This window comes from Hemiscyllium ocellatum, chromosome 22 (genome assembly GCF_020745735.1).
Source record: "Hemiscyllium ocellatum isolate sHemOce1 chromosome 22, sHemOce1.pat.X.cur, whole genome shotgun sequence".
In the NCBI taxonomy this organism is placed as follows: Eukaryota; Metazoa; Chordata; class Chondrichthyes; order Orectolobiformes; family Hemiscylliidae; genus Hemiscyllium; species Hemiscyllium ocellatum.
In genome coordinates this window covers 41,093,075-41,113,320 of record NC_083422.1, presented here as the reverse complement: position 1 = coordinate 41,113,320, position 20,246 = coordinate 41,093,075, and the positions used below count along the sequence as shown (strand labels likewise).

At 40.6% G+C, this 20,246-nt stretch overlaps 1 protein-coding gene across 1 annotated transcript in view; it reads right to left on the bottom strand.

Annotated features, from left to right (window-relative positions):
- The window catches only part of atrnl1b (attractin-like 1b), a 904,204-nt gene that overhangs the window by 682,011 nt on the left and 201,947 nt on the right, over window positions 1–20,246 (bottom strand). The window contains exons 13-15 of the mRNA XM_060841800.1: window positions 16,685–16,803; window positions 4,566–4,698; window positions 3,484–3,665 (exon numbers count right to left, since the gene is read on the bottom strand). Coding sequence (XP_060697783.1) covers window positions 3,484–3,665; window positions 4,566–4,698; window positions 16,685–16,803 — 434 coding nt within the window. The remainder of the gene's footprint in view (window positions 1–3,483; window positions 3,666–4,565; window positions 4,699–16,684; window positions 16,804–20,246) is intronic.

The following is a 20,246-nucleotide window of genomic DNA, read 5'->3' as shown; positions in this document are numbered from 1 at the left end:
AGTAATAAATGAGCTCCAAAACAACATTGACCAGGTTGTAAAAAGAGGTCACAGACTGAGCGAGATAAACAACTGAAACTTAAATGCAGATTTAGCTAATTTGAACAAATTCTTACATCCAAAGATCAAGGGAAGAGTGACAAAGACAGATTACGAAATATAGAATGAAGATGTGGTTGCTCCCTAGTTATCTGTGTAATCTAAACAAGTTTCATTTAATGGTTTGGTAAAGTTACGAAGTGCTTAAATTTCACACTCATCCAGTTAATTAATAATGGATAGTGCTCAGAGTGGAAATAGTAAAATTTTATTTTAAAATGAAACTTTAGTTGAAAATCCACTCAAAGCATGTAAATAGCAGGGGTCGTAAACTGCAGTTGTAAGTCAGAAGGACTGGTATCTGATCTCTCAGGTTGAAGCGAGAGAAGAGTTGTTCTGAAATTGTCAGCTATGTCACAGTAACTATATTAGAGGAATGGTCACCAGAACTGAATTGCTAACTCTGATTTCTCTGCACAGATGCTGCCAGACCTGCTGAGCTTTTCCAGTAACTTCTCTTTTTGAACTTGATATTACAGTTAATTTTAAAGACAATTTTTAAAGACAATTGGGAGAAATTAATATCGTTCTTTATGTGCCATGCTAAAAAAGGACAGAATTTGGACGAGTTCTTAGTAAACAATGCAGTGCAGCTGGCAAATGTCTGGGAAGGAATAAATCTGTCAGAGGCATTGTAAGATTCCCAAAGATAGATGATGGGGGTATCTGGTAAACATCATGAGATTACAGGAAGACCTAGAGCTGTCCATGGAATTGTCCATCATTGATTGTATGTTTGCTGGATTGATTGTATTGATTCAGCAGCTAACAATGATATCAACATTGCATGTAATTATTGTAATGCAAAGGTATAAAAATATTGCATTTTGCTGGGGATCTCACAGTGTTATTGGCCTCCAATCTGAACTTGATATTTAAAGGGTTACTGCCCCCCACGTGAAGGCTAGATTTAGGGTGGTCTCTGGCTTCTCCCATGTATGTGGTAATAGTGCTCTGAATAAAGATCGCTTTTACTAAGGAACACAGGACATTAGAGCCCTCTTTGATATTTCTCTCTACAATAATATAGTTACAATTGCAGTTTGGTTCTATATAGTATCATGTCGAGGAAACAAACAAACATCGGAGTTTCACTTTATCTAAACAAACCAAAGACACCTCTTACACACAAGGCTATATTTACATACATTTGAGGCACTTGGAGGGTCCGATAACTGAATGAACCCCCATTTAACTTCAGCAGGAAGACCTCAGACAGTGGTCTTTCCCCACTGCACTCTGGTGGCAGCTGCCCCAAGCTTAATAACCTGCGATGGCATTTTTCTCAGGCTCGACAGAACATTCAAGCTGCTTTACTGCAGCAAGGAGCCAATCCACAGAAAGGTACTTTACTCAGTCTTACGGTTGATCTTACTATTTAATGTGACAGTGCTACCCAGCAAGAACAGTCTGGTAGAGGACGTGTTGCCTTAGGTCCATTTCTTTCATATGCCTCTCAGGATGCATGAATGATGGCTTGGAGCTGAGCCTCTAAGTATGTACGTAAGTAAATATTATCTGCATACTGCAGCTCAATAACAAAAGTCACAGTTCTCATGATTCAGGATTGGAAGCAGCACAACTTATAAAGTGTTCTGCTCATCCTGTAGAAAGACCCAACTCCACGGAGGACCTTAATAGATACGGTGTCGAATGTTGTGATGAGGAAGATGGAGAAGAGTTTGGGTACAACTATAGAGCCTCACTTAGCCCCAGTTGCATTCATATTGGGTTGGTGGTGGATTCATTGGTGAGAATTACAACATGCATATCACCGCATGCAGCAGGCAGAGGATGGTGACAAATTTCTGCCTGCAGTCTGCAAAAGTACTGATCATTGTGTCTAAATAATAGACAGGATTACACCATTAAAAAAAATGCTTTAGATATCAATTTCAGATAATGATAGTCACATTAATGATAAGGTTTGACGATTCTTCTTCATTGTCTTGAAAACACATGCAATTCAACGCATGACTGTTAATGTAGATGTTGCACATACAAGACCATTGCCTTCCTGCCATTCATGTTGAGTCACAACACACATAGGCAAGACTAAATTCTTTGCAAGAACTCGAGGTATCCCACCATGCAGGAACCAAGTACAGTATACTACTGTGGGAAAACAGGAACTTGAATTAGACCTTTATGACTGAATATTAAAGTCAACTTGAATTAGATCTATATGCCTGGATATTAAAGTCAATGAGGTGAGGAACTACTACCTCTGAAAAGTTGAAAAGCGTGGCACTGGAAAAAGTACAGAAGGTCAGACAGCATCAGAGGAGCAGGAGAGTCATGTTTCAGGCAATAAGTCCTTCCTGATGAAGGGCTTATGCCCAAAATGTTGATTTTCCTGTTCCTCAGATGTTGCCCGACCAGCTGTGCTTTATCTTGCACCATAATTTAAGTCCTCACTATCCCCCATTTTATTCACATAGCAAGGTGGAGGATATCAGTTATTTCAAGATGATTAATATTCCAATATATAATGTGAACTACCTCTATTTCACACCAAGTGGATAAGTTATCCTTTGAATTGTTTTAAACGTAGACTTATTACATTCACTGAACTGCTTCAGCCCTAACTCCTACTTTCATCATATATTCTTACAACAAATGATAAGTTATCTTATAACTCCAAATAATAAGTTAGCTGCCAAGTTTGCAGTCTTTACTTTCAGCTATGATTCCACATTACGAGCAGAGGTCCAGCTATGCCAGATTTACAGCAGTAGATTGAGGTTAAGCGACTCTTATCAGAATATTTCTTCTGCATCAATGTAAGATTGTTATTTTTCCACGGCCAGGCATTCAAAACTACAATTTTTCTGAGTAAAATTCTTATGCCTCTTCATATATAGATATGAGGTCAATTTTTAAGTTTTAAGTTGTGAAATTAAGTTTAAATGTTTAAATTTTAAATAAAATCATTTAAAGCACTAATTTACAGCAACAAGTAGTTCATACAATCATGCTCGAATGTCAATAACCCATTAATTTTAAATTAACTGTATTAAACATTCTGAAGTGAAAACAGGCAAGAATATATTACTATCACAATAGTAGAGAACTTAATGCTGTGAAATAAAATGTCACTGTCTACAGACAGTTAGGTTGAAAACAGATAGAAATTAAAATTGCCCAAAGTATTATCTAGAACAGTTCCCAACTACAAACCCCAAGAGTCCAAATAAACTGGAATCTACACTCCCAAAATGGTCCACTGAAGATAGGTCTTTAAATTACATTCACCATTTTTTGTCTGCAACATTACAGCAGCTTAATAACTCACTTACTACTGTTGATGTTTCATAGTGTGCATTCTCCAAGCGTGCAAAATTGGAGAAGTTGGAATTTTAAAAATGACATTATCTGAAATACCTGAACTGTATATTTGTGAAGCTCATCTAGAACAAATTCAACTTCTTTAGATGTGGTAAGAGAAGCAAGATTGCCGCTAAGATTGTAGCAATAAAGTTTTGCATTATCATAGTTTTCTCGACTTGTGTTGATCCGGAGGCAGACATCCCCAACGTGACTCCAACCTTCGCCACAAAGATGGGCTGAAATTGTAGGAACAAATTCAGTTTTTGAACCTCTTTCAAGATCTTGCAATACTCTGATGTAGGGTGAAAAAGCACAAAGAAACTAAGAATTTTATGACATCCTACAAACTTCATCTTTCTCGGGTTCTTCTTAAATCATCGATTTAAACAAATTCAAACGTGGACTTGCACATAATTTCACTTCCACCACATTACAATAAGTTATTCAAATGATAACCTCCTCAAAACTCTGCTAGGCTAATTAAACAATATTAACAGCTTGAGTTTAAGATGAATTAAAAATGGATCTCTTTTATTCGACACTTCCACATTTAATTCTTTTGCATAAAATTGAATTTATTTTTTCATTTTCTAAGGGCAATTCTTTTTTGGTTAAACTTTGGAGGCATTATTTTGTTTCTCAAAACATTTTACAGTTTATAAAGTTAACAAAGGTTTGTATGTTTTTAATATGTTGCATTCTCCACAAATTTTCTGGGAAGATTAGTTCAAATTGTGGATGATCACATAAGAAAGTGTGGAAGTACCTGAAATCTATGAGGCAGGAAAAGCAAATAAAATCATCAAATCAGATCCAAGAATTAGACATGACTAACATCAGGCAGAAAACAAAAGTCATGCTTTTCACTTTTATAAAAGATGTTTCACTAAATAGTACTGTGATTGGTAATCATATTTCATATATTGCAATGAAAGGAAGAACAAATTAACAATAAATTATTACAAAAGATTTTAAGGAGCCTGAAATGACTATTTTACACTTTGTAATTTGAAATAATTACCAGACTCATTTATTTAGTAACTGGTAACACCAAAAGCTATATGTTATAGGAATAACACAAGTAGAAAACAGTACTTTTGCAAAAAGCATACACCATGGATTGTTCAGATTTTTACCTGGCAAAGCCTGACACTCTTGGTTCCGCTCATCCCACTGACAGTTAAGCTTCATTGAACAGGTCTTGCAACTTGTAAATTTGCTACAGACATGCATATTCCGCACACGACATTTTGTATTGTTTCTTACAGACTAGGATAAGAAATGGTTAAAATTGTCATTGGATATTTACCAGAGTTTAGCAAAACCACTCCATAAAACATCACATGCAACTTTTCAATAAACATCTAGCATTGATTACTAATAAATAGTTGCTTACATTAAGACAATGTCTTTCCAACTGTCCAAAATTGAAAAAAATTTTAGAATATCAGATGGAATACATTACATTGTTTCAAAGGTCTAAATTTCAAACATCATACCTTTGAAGAATATAGAAAAGGATCAGATCAATGTATTATGGATAAAAGTGAATGGTGGTAAGGTGTTATTACAATATATGGAGGTATATTGGTTTCCAGTGACTGTAAGTTGGTTAAGAGCATATAGTTTGGTAGAGCTATGATGCCTAGCATCAAACTTTCGACTATTGGATCTATTTCATAACAATTACATCTGATATTCAGCTAAGTTTATTTTAAAGACTTTTTCTAAAAATACATGGAAAACTAGGACAGTAGGGTTGTGTACAATAAAGTAATAGAAATAATCAACACAATGGTGACTACAATGCAAAAATACTTATTTGGCTATAAAAAAAAGACATCCAGTACATGTGAAAGGCGCTACTTAAATGTAAGTCGTTACTTCCTTTCTTTCAAATTAGTTACACAGTAAATGTCTGCATCATAAGCAAACAACTTATAAATATTATTCAAACGAATGTGCACATTCATACTCCACCACCGTGTGGGCGGCATGGTGGCACAGTGGTTAGCACTGCTGCCTCACAGCGCCAGAGACCCGGGTTCAATTCCCGACTCAGGCGACTGACTGTGTGGAGTTTGCACATTCTCCGTGTCTGCGTGGGTTTCCTCCGGGTGCTCCGGTTTCCTCCCACAGTCCAAAGTTGTGCGGGTAAGGTGAATTGGCCATGCTAAATTGCCCGTAGTGTTAGGTAAGGGGTAAATGTAGGGGTATGGGTGGGTTGCGCTTCGGTGGGTCGGTGTGGACTTGTTGGGCCGAAGGGCCTGTTTCCAAACTGTAAGTAATCTAATCTAATTCCTAAAAATACTAATTTACCATTTAAGCGCATTTAGAATATTAAGAAATGTTTCCCCCATGCCAAACTTTAAAAAGTTTAGATTCATTGATCATGAAAGACAGTAGTAAGCCCGACTAATTGTTTTCATAATCTGCATTCCATAAATTGATTCACTTTTAATAAACATCCACAGTTCATATCCAAAATGGTTAAATAAAACTCCATTATGACAGCAATGTATCCAAAGATATGGAGACCAACTGCTTCAATATCAGAGAAGTTGTGAAGGGCGCTAAACATTGTGTAATCATCCCTACATCTACGTTAAACAGTAGATTGGGTCTAGAACACTACCCTGAGCAACTTCAGCAACACTTTCCTGCAGGTGCAATGACTGAACTCCAAAAACCTTAACCACTTCACTTTTAATTAGGTGTCACAACAACCAGAGGAGAGGTTCTCCCAATTCTTATTGACTCTAATCTTTTTCCATTGCAAAAATATACCTTATTTATAAAAACTATTTGTATATACGTACTGTGGGATCGTGTTCAAATAACGACCAAAATCGGTGAGAGGCAAAATTAGCCTCTTTTATTCATCAACCACAAGTAGCATAAGTTCAAGGTGGCAATAGAATCTCAAAATACAGTTCTTACAATAGCCTATTATACACAGTTCTTACATATATTAAAAAAATTCCATTACTATGGGGAAAAACAATGTAACACCATAGTTCATAAATCTTTGAGGGGCTTCTGTCCTGGGAGACAGGAGATGGGTTGAAACATGGTGGGTGGCACAGTGGCTCAGTGGTTAGCACTGCTGCCTCACAGCACCAGGCTCCCAGGTTCATTTCCAGCCTTGGGTGACTGTCTGTGTGGAGTTTGCACATTCTCCCCATGTCTGCGTGAGTTACCTCCGGGTGCTCCGGTTTCCTCCCACAGTCCAAAGATTGCAGGTTAGGTGAATTGGCCATGCTAAACTGCCTATAGTGTTAGGTGCATTCGCCAGAGGGAAAATGGGACTGGGTGGGTTACTCTTTGGGGGTCAGTGTGGACTTGTTGGGCCGAAGGGCTTGTTTCCATATTGTGGGGAATCTAATCTAATCTAATCTAATTTAAATGTGTTAAATGCTGGCTGCTACTACTCCTGATAGGATTAAGAGTGTCTGGTCTGTTTGCATAATTAAGAGGTGTTAGTCCTTTTGTCTTTTAAATTAGTAAATGTTAGTAAAAAATACTAGACCTACATGCTCTAAATAAGTTAAAAATTGTACCTGTACTTAATAAAAGAATAAAGGATATTAAAATGATTACTGCATCTGGGTTGAGAGATTTGTTTACCATTTGCCAGTGTGAGTTTCATTCATTCATTCATGCAATTTCACTTAAGGGCTGTTTTGGACTGTTAGTTTCTGATAGGGATAATGGCCCAGTTAAGAGATAATTAACAACTGCATATTAACTGGGGAAAATGTTTCTTTTTCTGTAACCTATTTAGGTCCAAGAGATGGTTGTAAGGGCTGATTAATATTATAATGTTTCATGGAGACTTGATGTGGATGGTATTGTTCATGATCTTACACCTCTTTAATGTAGAAGTGGGCCTGATAATGGTTTAAAGTGAATGGGTTGAAGGTGATGTTTTCATTTTAGTCTACATTGTAACAGTAAAATATATTACAAAGCGCGAATGAATGAATGAGCTAATAACAGGTTATGAATGAATGAGTTAATAACAGGTTATGAATGAATGAACAGGATCCCAGTATGAATGAATATTGTGAGCTGGTAAGTGAGATAGTAAAGATAACCTAAAACACAATCTCACAGAAGTTCTATACAGGAAAAAGCAAACACTGGATTTTGACATGCCTCAGGATTTCTCTGCATTGCAAACAATGGCATGTTCTATTCATACAGGATTCTATTTCCATTCACTTTGAGGCAATCAGGGTCTGATAACTGAAAGACCTTAGATGGGGGTCTTTCTCTAATGCCTTAGCAGCAGCTTCCCAAGCTTTAGTGCATCCCTCAGCATGTAGTCCTGGACCTTGCGATGTGCCTGTCTCCAGCACTCAGTCGTGGTCAACTCTTTACACTGGAAGATCAACAAATGTTTGGGCAGACCAAAGAGCTTCCTTCACCCTGTTGATGTTCTTCCAGGCACAATTGATATTTGTCTTGGTGCCCGTCCCAGGAACAGACAGTAGAGCACAGAGTCCTGCATCACAGAGTTGCTCGGGATGAACCTTAACAAAAACAACAGCATCTCTTTCCAGATGTCTTTGCAAAGGAAAAACATTCCAGAAGGAGACGTGTGTCAGTGTCTTCGTCCCACATCCACGTAGCTGCTTCAAGGGCAGCATGCAATAGCAGAGAGTCCAGGTGCATGTAAAGGATCTGACAGGTAGTGCCCTTCTCACCATTGACCAAGTTATGTCATGGCACTTGTTGGAAAATCCTTGCGATGAGGCATTCTGCCGAATGACATTGACAGCCTGCTCAGGGAATCACATGACAGGATACACCCTTTCTTTTTCCAATAGGGTCTCAAGAATGCTACAATCTGACCACTACTTGATGGACCCGTGGTTGATGGTGTTTCCTTTTGGAAATTTTTCCACAAGAGACAGGTGATGCAAAACTGTCCAAATACTTGAAGCATTCTGCAGCAACGAGGCTAACTTCATCATTCCTAACAAGTGGGACAGATAGGATCTTAGTACATTGTGACAGTGGGTATTTGTTTACCGTGGGTCTGATGCAGCCACACTCAAAAATGGCCATCAGGATAAAGGCAGCACTGAGTATCTAAAACTTTGTACATGGTGTCCCTGTGGACAATGTCCATCTTTGACCTCCAGATGAAACAGAATATAACTCGGGCTTTTTTTTAAATTCACGTCTGAAACTTAAACATCACTGGCTGGCCAGCATTTTTATTTTCCATTCCTATTTGCCCTTAAGGTGGTGGTGAATTGTCTTCTTGAGCTGTTGCATTCCACCTGCTATAGGTTGACCCACAGTGTCTTTTTTTGGGGGGGAGGAATTGTCCAGATCTGTTTGCATTTGAACTTGGACTGCTTCAGTATCTGAGGAGTCATGGGCATTGTTTGCTGATGATTGCACATCCCCACTTCTGGCCTTATGATGGTGGAAAGCTCACTGAAGCAGGTGATGATGGTTGGGCCTAGGACATTACACTGAGGTGCTCCTGCAGAGATGTCCGACAGCTGAAATGACTGACCTCTGACAATGACAACCATATTCCATTGTGCCAAGTATGACTCTAAACAGCAGAGAGTTTGCCCCCGATACGCACGAATTCCAATTTTGCTTGGGTTTCTTGATGCCACACTTCGCCAGATACGGCCTTGATGTCAAGGGCTTTCACCCTTACCTCACCTCTGAAATTCATGTTTGAACCATGGCTGTAATGTTGTCAAGAGCCAAGTGGCCAAACTAACTAGGTATCACTAAGCAAGTTATTGCTGAACAAATGTTGCTTGATAATACAGTCAATGAAACCTTCCAGCATTTTATTGATGATTGAGAGTAGACTGATGGGACAGTAATTGACTGGGTTGGATTTGCTCTGCATTTTGTATACATAATATACCTCTGCAATTTTCCATATTGTCAGGTAGATGTCAGCATTGTAACTGTCTTGGAGGAGCTTGGCTATGGAAACTGCAAGTTCTGAAGCACAAGTCTTCAGTATTACTGCCGATATGTTGTCAGGGCCCAGAGCCTTTGCAGTATCCAGTGTCTCCAAATGTTTCTTGATATCACGTGGAGTGAATTGAATTGGCTGAAGACTCGTATCTGTAATGCTGAGGACTACTGGAGGAGACTGAGATGGATCATCCACTTGGCACTTCTGGCTGAAGGTTGCTTTGAATGCTTCAGCCTCATCTTTTACACTTCCATAATGGAGGATGTGGATATTTGTGAAGTCTCCTCCTGCAGTGAGTTGTTTAACTGTCCACCACCATTCATGACTGGATGTGGTAGGACTGCAGAGCTTAGATCTGATTGATTGGTTGAAGGATCACTTAGCTCTATCATTTACTGCTAATGTAAATAGTTGTGTTTTGGAGCCTCACCAGGCTAACACTGCAGTTTTAGTTATGCTTAATGCTGTTACTGGCCGCATGCCCTCTTGCATACTCTATTGACGCCCTTGCTTAATCAAAATGGTTGAGTGTGGATATACCAAGCTATGTGGTTGCAGGCTTTATTGGAGTACAATTCTGCTGCTGCTGATGGCCCATATCATCTCATGGATGCCCAGTCTTGAGTTGCTGGATCTGTTTGAAGTCTGTCTCATTTAGCATGATGTTAGTTCTGCACCATTGTATGAAGATGGGACTTTGTCTGTGCGGTGATCACTCGTATCAGTATTGTCATGGACAGATGCATATGCAGCCAGCAGATTGGTAAGGATGAGGTCAAATGTATTTTTCCCTCTTGTTAGTTCCCTCACCACCTGCTGCAGACCCAGTCTAGCAGCTATGTCCTTTAGGATCTGAACAGTTCAATCAGTTGCTGCTAAGCCACTCTTGGTGGGTGCACACTGAAATCCCCCATCTCAAGTACATATTGCACCCTTGCCACCCTCAGTGTTTCCTTAAAGTTTACTCCATGAAGGAGTACTGACTCATCAGCCGAGGGAGGACAGTACATAGCAATCAGTAGGAGGCTTCTTTGCCCAAGTCCAATCTGAAGCCATGAGACTTCATGGGGTCCGCAATCAATATTAAGGACTCTGAAGGCAACTCCGTCCTGACTGTCAACCATTGTGCCGGCATCTCTGCTGGAGTTGACTTGCCATGGAACAGGATATATACAAGGATGGTGATGGTGATGTCTTAGACATGATCTGTCAGGTATGATTCCGTGGGTAAGATTACATCAAGCTGTTTCTTCAATATTCTGTGAGACAGATCTCCTAATTTTGGTACTAGTCCAAAATGTTGGTAAGCAGAACTCTGCAGAGTCGACAGGGCTGTTTCTGGTCCCTGGGTCGATGCCAGGTGGTCTATCAATTTCATTTCTTTCTTGAGAGCTTGTAGTGATTGATGCAATTGAATGGCTTGCTGGGCCATTTCAGAGGGCAGTTAAGAGTTAATAACATTGTTAGTCTGGAGTTACATGTAGGCCAGACTAGGTGAGGATGGCAGACTTTCTTTCATGAAGGACAACAGTGAGCCAGATGGCTTTTTCTGACAATGAACAATGGTTTCATGGTCATCAGTAGATTCTAAATTCCAGATTTCCTTTACTGAATTCAAATTCTGTCATCTGCTATGGTGGGATTCAAACCTAAATCTCCAGAACATTAACTGAGTTTCTGGGTTAATTCTGGATTAACTCCTGGAGGGAGGGCTTTTGCCCGAAACGTCAACTTTCCTGCTCCTCGGATGCTGCCTGACCTGCTGTACTTATCTAGCACCACTCTAATCTTTCTGGATTAATAGTCTAGCAATAATGACACTAGGCCATCATCTCCCCATAACTTCTGTGGCTCAGGTTTGGAGAATAGAACAGACCTGTGCCACACACAGCAACACTGAGAATACCTTATACTTGCTAGGGGAGGCGATAGCCTAGTGGTATTATTGCTGGGCTTTTAACCTAAAACCCAAGTAGTGTTGTGGGGACCAGTTTTGAATCTGGCCACGGCAGATGGTGGAATTACGATTTAATTTAAAAATCTGGAATTAAGATTCGAAGAATGATAATGAAACTATTGTTGATTGATGGAGAAAATCTCATCCGGTTCCTTTTGGGAATGAAATTGTCTTCCTTACCTGGTCTGGCCTATATGTGACTCCAGATGCACAAAACTTAGGCGACTCTTAACTGCTATCTGGCCAATTAGGGGTGGACAATAAATGCTGGTCGAATGACTGATGTCCATAGCCCATAAATGAATTTTAAAAAGACCAGGTTTATACCTCCAATGGAGGGGGAATGGTGCTCCCAGCTGCCCAGTTGCTGGGTCATCTTGGCGATATGCTCCTGAGTTTTGGCACATGCCCCAGTCTCTCTCTGTATCTTATACCCAGTACCTTCAGAAAATCTGATCTGACATTGAAAGGGATAAAGGCTTGATCAGTCCAGTTCACAAAGAACACGCCCTTGATCTTGCCTCCCAAGCCAGCTCAAACTGGTTGCAGATGCTCATGAGTTTGTGCACTGATAGGGATCCAAGCAAAAACAGTGACATCATCCATGCACAGAGAGATTTTGACTTTCAGGCCTCCACTGCCTGGAATAGTCACCTCTCCCAGACTTGCATCCTTCCTGATGAATTTAGAAAGGTCTAGACAACACACAAACATGGCAGGCGAGAGTGGGTAGTCCTGCGTGACTCCAGAGCAGATAAGGAAGCTTTCTGATTCCCAACCGTTGATGAGACTGCATATTGATGCTGGTGTACAGCAGATGCATCTAATTGTGGATTCCCTCCCCAAAGTGCATTTTGGAGAGCACATTCCTCTTGTAGGTGTGCAAATTTCTTTCAAAGGCATTCTCTTCATCCATGCTGATAAGGTGTCCACCCCCTGTTCTGTATGTAGGCAATTATATCTCTGAGGAGCGTTGTGTTCTCAGCAGTATCCTGCCTGATACAGCACAGGTTTTGTAGAGGTGAATCACTGATCCGAGAGCAAAACTGACCTGGTTGGCAATGATCTTACAGCAGGAAAACTGAGATTTTGGGCAAAAGCCCTTCATCAGGAATAAAGGCAGGGAGCTTCCAGGGTAGAGAGACCCTGGAGGCTCCATGCCTTCATTCCTGATGAAGGGCTTTTGCCCAAAACGTCAATTTTCCTGCTCCTCGGATGCTGCCTGACCTGCTGTGCTTTTCCAGCACCACTCTAATCTAGACTCTGATTTCCAGCATCTGCAGTCCTCACTTTTGCCTAGCAATGACCTTAGACAGGTTTTAGTAAACCATATTCAACAGTGAAATTGAATGCCAATTTCAAATTTTCTCCCTCTCCCCTTCTGTTTATAGATGAGGGTGATAATGCATTTCTTTGTGGATTCACACATGCTACCTGCAAGACCTAAAGTACAATGCGATTAGTTGAAACTTGCCAATTCAGATTTGCCCTCTATTTTTGAGGACAGAACAACCCTGAGCAGCTTTCCGCGTTTTCAGGCTAATCCAGTTCCATACAGCTGTATACAACTTGGTCGATAAGCAGTCGCTTCCAGCAGTTTTATTCTTTTCAAAGTACTTGAGGGCCTTTGTCAGCTCATCCAGAGATAATGATTGGTTCTGCTTCTCCCGTGTGCTGTCTTCTAAGATCTTCATGATAGAGGTCAGGAACAACTGGGAGGTTGTGCAGTTTGTGGGCTTAGTATCATACAGTATGGCATAAAAGGATTTGTTGATCCTCAGACTGAGATGATAGTTCTGAGCCATTCTACTTCTCTCAGGATTGTGATCAAAGAACTCTCCTTGTTTACCTTTCTCGGGAAGAAACACAGGCACATCTTATCCTGTTTGATGTAGCAAACCCTGGACTGGAAGATCATCTTGGAGGCCCGTAAGGCAAAGGCCAAGCCTTACCGGCTCTTCATCTCCATGAGATTCTCCTTTCCTGTTGCTTCCAGTTTTACTAGGGCTTCTTGATGCCACAGTTGGTTGAATGTTGCATTGATGTAAAGGCAATCATCCTTACCTCACCGCCTGAGTTCACCTCTTTAGTCAATGTATAGAGCAAGGCTGTAATAAATTCAGGAGCTGAGTAGCCCTAGCAGAATCCAAATTTAGCAACAATGAAAAGGTTATTTTGGAGCAACTGCTGTTTGTTAGCATGGTTGATAACAACACATGCAGCTGATGATAATAAGTACAATGCAATGGTTAAAATTTGTCTATCATTTTTGTGGACAGAACAACGCAGAACAGCTTTCCATATTTTCAGATTAGATTAGATTCCATACAGTTTGGAAACAGGCCCTTCGGCTCAACAAGACCCTCTGAGGAGCAACCCACCCAGACCCATTCCCCTACATTTACCCCTGACTAATCCACCGAACACAATGAGCAATTCAGCATGGCCAATTCACCTAACCTGCACATCTTTGGACTGTGGGAGGAAACCATAGCACCCGGAGGAAATCCACGCAGACACGAGGAGAATGTGCAAACTCCCCACAGACAGTTGCCCAAGGCAGGAATTGAACCCGGGCCCTGGTGCTGTGAGGCAACAGTGCTAACCACTGAGCCACCGTGCTGCCCTGCCAGCATTCAGAAATGTGTCACAGAATGTTGTCAGGATCATTATCTTTACCGCACCCCAATGTCTTCGCCCATTCCCCAATATTAAATGAAATGAATACAATTGGCCAAAAACTTGTACCCACAATGTCAGGGACCTCAGGAGGAGGCTGAGAATGGAACATTCCTTGGCACTACTAGCTGAAGATGCTTGTCAATACTTCAGCCTTGTCTTTTGCACTGATGTGCTAGGCTCCCCATCATTCAGAATCAGAATATTTGTGGTGTCTTCCCCTCCAGACAGATGTTTAACTGTCCATCACCATTTACCACTACATATGGCAGGACCGCAGAACTTAAGGTTTGATTCATTGGTTCTGGTATTCCATAGGTCTGTCTATCACACTTTCATTCCATTTGGTTTTGCCTTTGAGTAAATTTGTCAATTTTCTCCTTTAAACTCACATTTTAAATTAAACATTGTTATCTGGTTAAAAGCAAATAGAAATATTCACTATGTCACAATGACCAAACATTGATAACAATAACAGCATGGAAACAAACACATTGCATTACCAAGTTTTTAATTTCCCCCAATAACTCCAACAATATTGTCAAAACACATTTTAGATTAGATTAGATTACTTACAGTGTGGAAACAGGCCCTTCAGCCCAACAAGTCCACACCGACCCGCCAAAGCGCAACCCACCCATACCCCTACATTTACCCTTTACCTAACACTACGGGCAATTTAGTATGGCCAATTCACCTGACCCGCACATCTTTGGACTGTGGGAGGAAACCGGAGCACCCGGAGGAAACCCACGCAGACACGGGGAGAACGTGCAAACTCCATACAGTCTGTCGCCTGAGTCAGGAATTGAACCCGGGTCTCGGGCGCTGTGAGGCAGTAGTGCCAACCACTGTGCCACCGTGAATAATCAGAGTATGACCATTAAACTTTTCAAATAAAATATAATAATTCTTTTGAAATAACTATATATCAACTACCAATGTAATTAAATACATTCCTGCCTTATCCTGCCAGATGGGGGAGTACAAACAAAAATCACATTTACTGTAGGTGAAGAACTATTTTTTTTAAAATGGACTTATTTGCATAATGCACTTTGTGGAATTGGTTAATATTTTAACTATGCTTTTGAGCTCATCAGAGATCAATTCCTGAAGAAGGGCTCATGCCCAAAATGTCAATTCTCCTGCTCTTTGGATGCTGCCAGACCTACTGCGCTTTTCCAGCAACACATTTTCAGCTCAATGTTACATTTGCATACTGTCATCCATAAGCAAACTGGTGAATTAATTGGTGATCTGACAAATCTTGTGAGATAAAATCAAAAAATGTTTGAAATACTGTGGAGCCAGAAGCAGAGTTACTGCTTTGGGACAATGATTTTTCGTTAGAACGTAATAATAGATTTTAAGCAAGGCAGAAGGTGGGAAAATAGGGAAAGTCTCTGATAGAGTAAAAGACAGTATCTTTATTTTAAATTGAAAGGAAACAAGGTTTGTGAAGGTTTGTAGCTCAGGTTGGGGTTTAGGGTGTAGGTTTGCTCACTGAAGCCACTTGGAGGTCGCCACTGATGTTCTTACCTAACCAGGTAATGAAACGTCTGGATATCAAACCTACAGCTCAGCAAGCAAACCTACACCCCTGAAAGGAAACAACTAGCCTCAACCTATATAAAAGAATTATTACAATACAGGAAACAGACCAGTATCTGTATGGAGGGAAGGTGTATAGTTTGTCTTCTGATGTGTGCTATGCCCAAGGACAGCAGAGCTTTGCAACATCCAATTGAGATGAGATAATCTATTGATGGCTATCTCACACATTCAGCTCAAGGTCACTTCGATGACTTCCCAAATGCATTAAACTGCTCAGTTTTCAATTATCTAAAGTCAAAACCATTTTGCAGCAAATGAAAAATATGCTATTTAATTCGATTGAAAACTCAAGTATAATTGAAACATTCAACAGAGGGGTTCAGGTACATCATTTTTTGAAATCTGAGCTGCAGGTAAACAGGGTGATTAAGAAGGTGTTTAGCATGCTTGCCTTCATTGCTCAGACCACTGAATATAGGAGTTGGGACATCATGGAAGCTGGCAAGGCCACTTTTGTAGTACTGCACACACTTCTGGTATCCTGCTATAGGAAGGATATTATTAAATTGGAGGGGGTTCAGAAAGAAACCTTACAAGGATGTAACCAGAACATGAGCGTTTGAGTTATAAGGAGAGACTGGATTTGCTGCGACTTTTTTCCTGGAGCATAGGTGGTTTATAAAATCTTGAGAGGCATAGATAAGGTGAATAGCAAAGGTCTTTTCCCTAACGTAAGACAGTTCAAAACTCGAGGACATGTTTTTAAGGTGAAAAGAGAAAGATTTAAAATGGACCTGAGGTGCAACCTTTTCACACTTTTTCATTCATGTGTGGAATGAACTGCCTGAGGGTGTGGTAGATACAGGTACAGTCACAACATTTAAAAGACATTTGGACAGGTACTTGAATAGGAATAGTTGAGAGGGATATGAGCCAAACACAGCCAAATGGGATTTGTTCAGTTTGGGAATCTTGGTCGGCATGGACAAGTTGGACCGAAGAGTGTATTTATGTGCTGTATGGCTCTAATGCTAAACCAAAAGACTGTCTGTGCAAAAAATTTACATACTACATGTATTCCAACCTTTACTTAAACTTACCACAGAGCAGTTGCTGGTGATAGAAATGCATTTCTTATCCTCACACCACTGACATCCATTCATATTGGCTGTACAGCTGCCACAGTCTGTATACTTGAAACATCTGTCATCTGTAGCTACTGCAATACAAATGAGTGAAGAAATTCATTTCTGAAAGGGAAGTGAATTGAAAAAGGTTTCATCCAAACAGTTGCCATTCTTGCTGTCATTGCAAGTCACTGACAGGTTCTCTCTTTAGCTGATGCACAACTTTACAAAAAATAGCTAACAACTAATAAATTTGCAGCCACCAATAGCACAACTACTAACTTTACAAATTTTCTCAGTATCTCAACTTTGTTTTCTAAGTTTACTTTTAGAGCATTGATTCTAGTTTTACATGGCAGTGTTTCAGTTAACATTGAAACTGTTCAACTGTGCAACAATGTAAGGTAAATTGGAGAATGAAAAATAAAACTACAGAAGAATTCTTTCTCAAATGGATGTTTTGTATGCATCCATGCTACCAAATTGGTTGTTTAGCTTTATACTTTGATATCTGCCACACTGAATAAGAAAAATGGACCAGACACAGCATGCACAGGTGACTGACGTGTCAGTGGGGGAATACCTTGGGGCCAGCGACCATAATTCTATTCAAGTTAAAATAATGATGGAAAAGGACAGACCAGATCTAAAAGTTGAAGTTCTAAATTTGAGAAAGGCCAATTTTGATAGTATTAGGCAAGAACTTTTAAAAGCTGACTGGGGGCAGACGTTCGCAGGTAAAGGGACTGTTGGAAAATGGGAAGCCTTCAGAAATGAGATAACAAGAATACAGAGAAAGTATATTCCTTTTAGGGTGAAAGGAAAGGCGGGTAGGTATAGGGAATGCAAGATGACTAAAGAAATGGAGGGTTTGGTTAAGAAAATGAAGGAAGCATATGTCAGGTACAGACAGGATAGATCAAGGAAATCCTTAGAAGAGTATAAAGACAGTAGGAGTATACTTAAAAGGGAAATCAGGAGGGCAAAAGGGGACATGAGATAACTTTGGCAAATAGAATTAAGGAGAATCCAAAGGGTTTTTACAAATACATTAAGGACAAAAGGGTAACTAGGGAGAGAATAGGGCCCCTCAAAGATCAGCAAGGCGGCCTTTGTGTGGAGCTGCAGAAAATAGGGAAGATACTAAACGAGTATCTTGCATCAGTATTTACTATGGAAAAGAATATGGAAAGTATAGACTGGAGGGAAATAGATGGTGACATCTTGCAAAATGTCCAGAGGAGGAACCGCTGGATGTCTTGAAACGCATAAAGGTGGATAAATCCCCAGGACCTGATCAGGTGTACCCTAGAACTCTGTGGGAAGCTAGGGTAGTGATTGCTGGGACTCTTGCTGAGATATTTGTATCATCGATAGTCACAGGTGAGGTGCCGAAAGACTGGAAGTTGGCTAACATGGCGCCACTGTTTAAGAAGGGTGGTAAGGACAAGCCAGGGAATTACAGACCAGTGAATCTGACGTCGGTGGTGGGCAAGTTGTTGGAGGGAATCCTGAGGGACAGGATGAACATGTATTTGGAAAGGCAAGGACTGATTAGGGATAGTCAACATGGCTTTGCGCGTGGGAAATCATATCTCACAAACTTGATTGAGTTTTTTGACAAAGCAACAAAGAGGATTGATGAGGGCAGAGTGGTAGATGTGATCTATATGGACTTCAGTAAGCCGTTTGACAAGGTTCCCCACGGGAGACTGGTTAGCAAAGTTAAATCTCACGGAATACAGGGAGAACTCACCATTTGGATTCAGAACTGGCTCAAAGGCAGAAGACAGAGAGTGGTTGTTTTTCAGACTGGAGGCCTGTGACCAGTGAAGTACTACAAGGATTGGTGCTGGGTCCTCTACTTTTTGTCATTTATTTATATGATTTGGATGCGAGGACAAGAGGTATGGTTAGTAAGTTTGCAGATGACATCAAAATTGGAGGTGTGGTGGACAGCTAAGAAAGTTACTTCAGATTACAACAGGATCTTGACCATATGGACCAATGGGCTGAGAAGTGGCAGATGGAGTTTAATTCAGATTAACGCAAGGTGCTGCATTTTGGGAAAGCAAATCTTAGCAGGTCTTATACACGTAATGGTAATGTCCTAGGGAGTGTTGCTGAACAAAGAGACCTTGGAGTGCAGGTTCATAGCTCCTTGAAGTGGAGTCGCAGGTAGTTAGGATAGTGAAGAAGGTGTTTAATTATGCTTTCCTTTATTGGTCAGAGTATTGAGTACAGGAGTTGGGAGGTCATGTTGCGGCTGTACAAGTCATTGGTTAGGCCACGGTTGGAATATTGCATGCAATTCCGGTCTCCTTCCTATTGGAAAGATGTTGTGTAACTTGAAAGAGTTCAGAAAAAAAATTACAAGAATGTTGCCAGGGTTGGAGGATTTGAGCTATAAGGAGGTTGAACAGGCTGGGGCTGTTTTCCCTGGAGCGTCAGAGGCTGAGGGGTGACCTTAGGGAGGTTTACAAAATTATGAGGGGCATGGATAGGATAAATAGACAAAGTATTTTCCCTGGGGTCTGGGAGTCCAGAACTAGAGGGTATAGGTTTAGGGTGAGAGGGGAAAGATATAAAAAAGACCTAAGGGGCAACTTTTTCACACAGAGGGCGGTGCGTGTATGGAATGAGCTGCCAGAGGAAGTGGTGGAGGCTGGTACAACTGCAACATTTAGAAGGCATTTGGATGAGTATATGAGTAGGAAAGACTTAGAGGGATTTGGCCGGGTGCTGGCAGGTGGGACTAGATTGGGTTGGGACATATGTTCGGTGTGTATGGGTTGGACCGAAGGGTCTGTTTCCATGCTGTATATCTCTATGCAGACATTGTTGATAAAATCAGTGTTTATCAAAACTTAACAGCCCTGAGACTATGATTGTGAGCCATGTTCTTGACAAAAGTGGTTTGCTGCACGATTTCAGAGGCTAGTTAACAGCCAACCCACAATCACTCTGAATCTAGAGTTAGCAGACCAGGTAAGGACAGATTTCCTTCTCTCATAAAGAAGAACCAGATGGGTTCTGAATCAATCTGGTGGTGGCATGGGGATCATTATTGGTCCCGATTCCAGATTTATCTGAGTATCTAAATTTAAATTTTCCAGTTGTCATGATGGGATGGGGTAGAGCTGTTGAGGTCTGAACAAAATGTGGCAGTATCGGATGAGAAGTCCAAATCTATCATGACATCAGGAACATTATACTTTTGCCAAGCTGCAAAGCAAGTCTCTCACTAAGCAAAGGTACGGTGCCAATTAAAGGGATTATCCTTGTTAAATACCTTATTAATGTCACAACTTGCCTTATTAATATTCAGCATCCCATTTTACCAATTAGGCTGAACAAGCTGGAGGTCAAGAAACCTTAACATGGAAATCAGAGCGGGTACAGACAGCTTCAGCTTGCCAGTGGCTATGAAGAGCCTCCCATGTTGGTCAGCACCAATTCACAGTATAATCCATAGGCACCAGCTGCATGCAACTCTCATCCATGTGCACTGGTATCTGGCTTTTGCAAACTCATG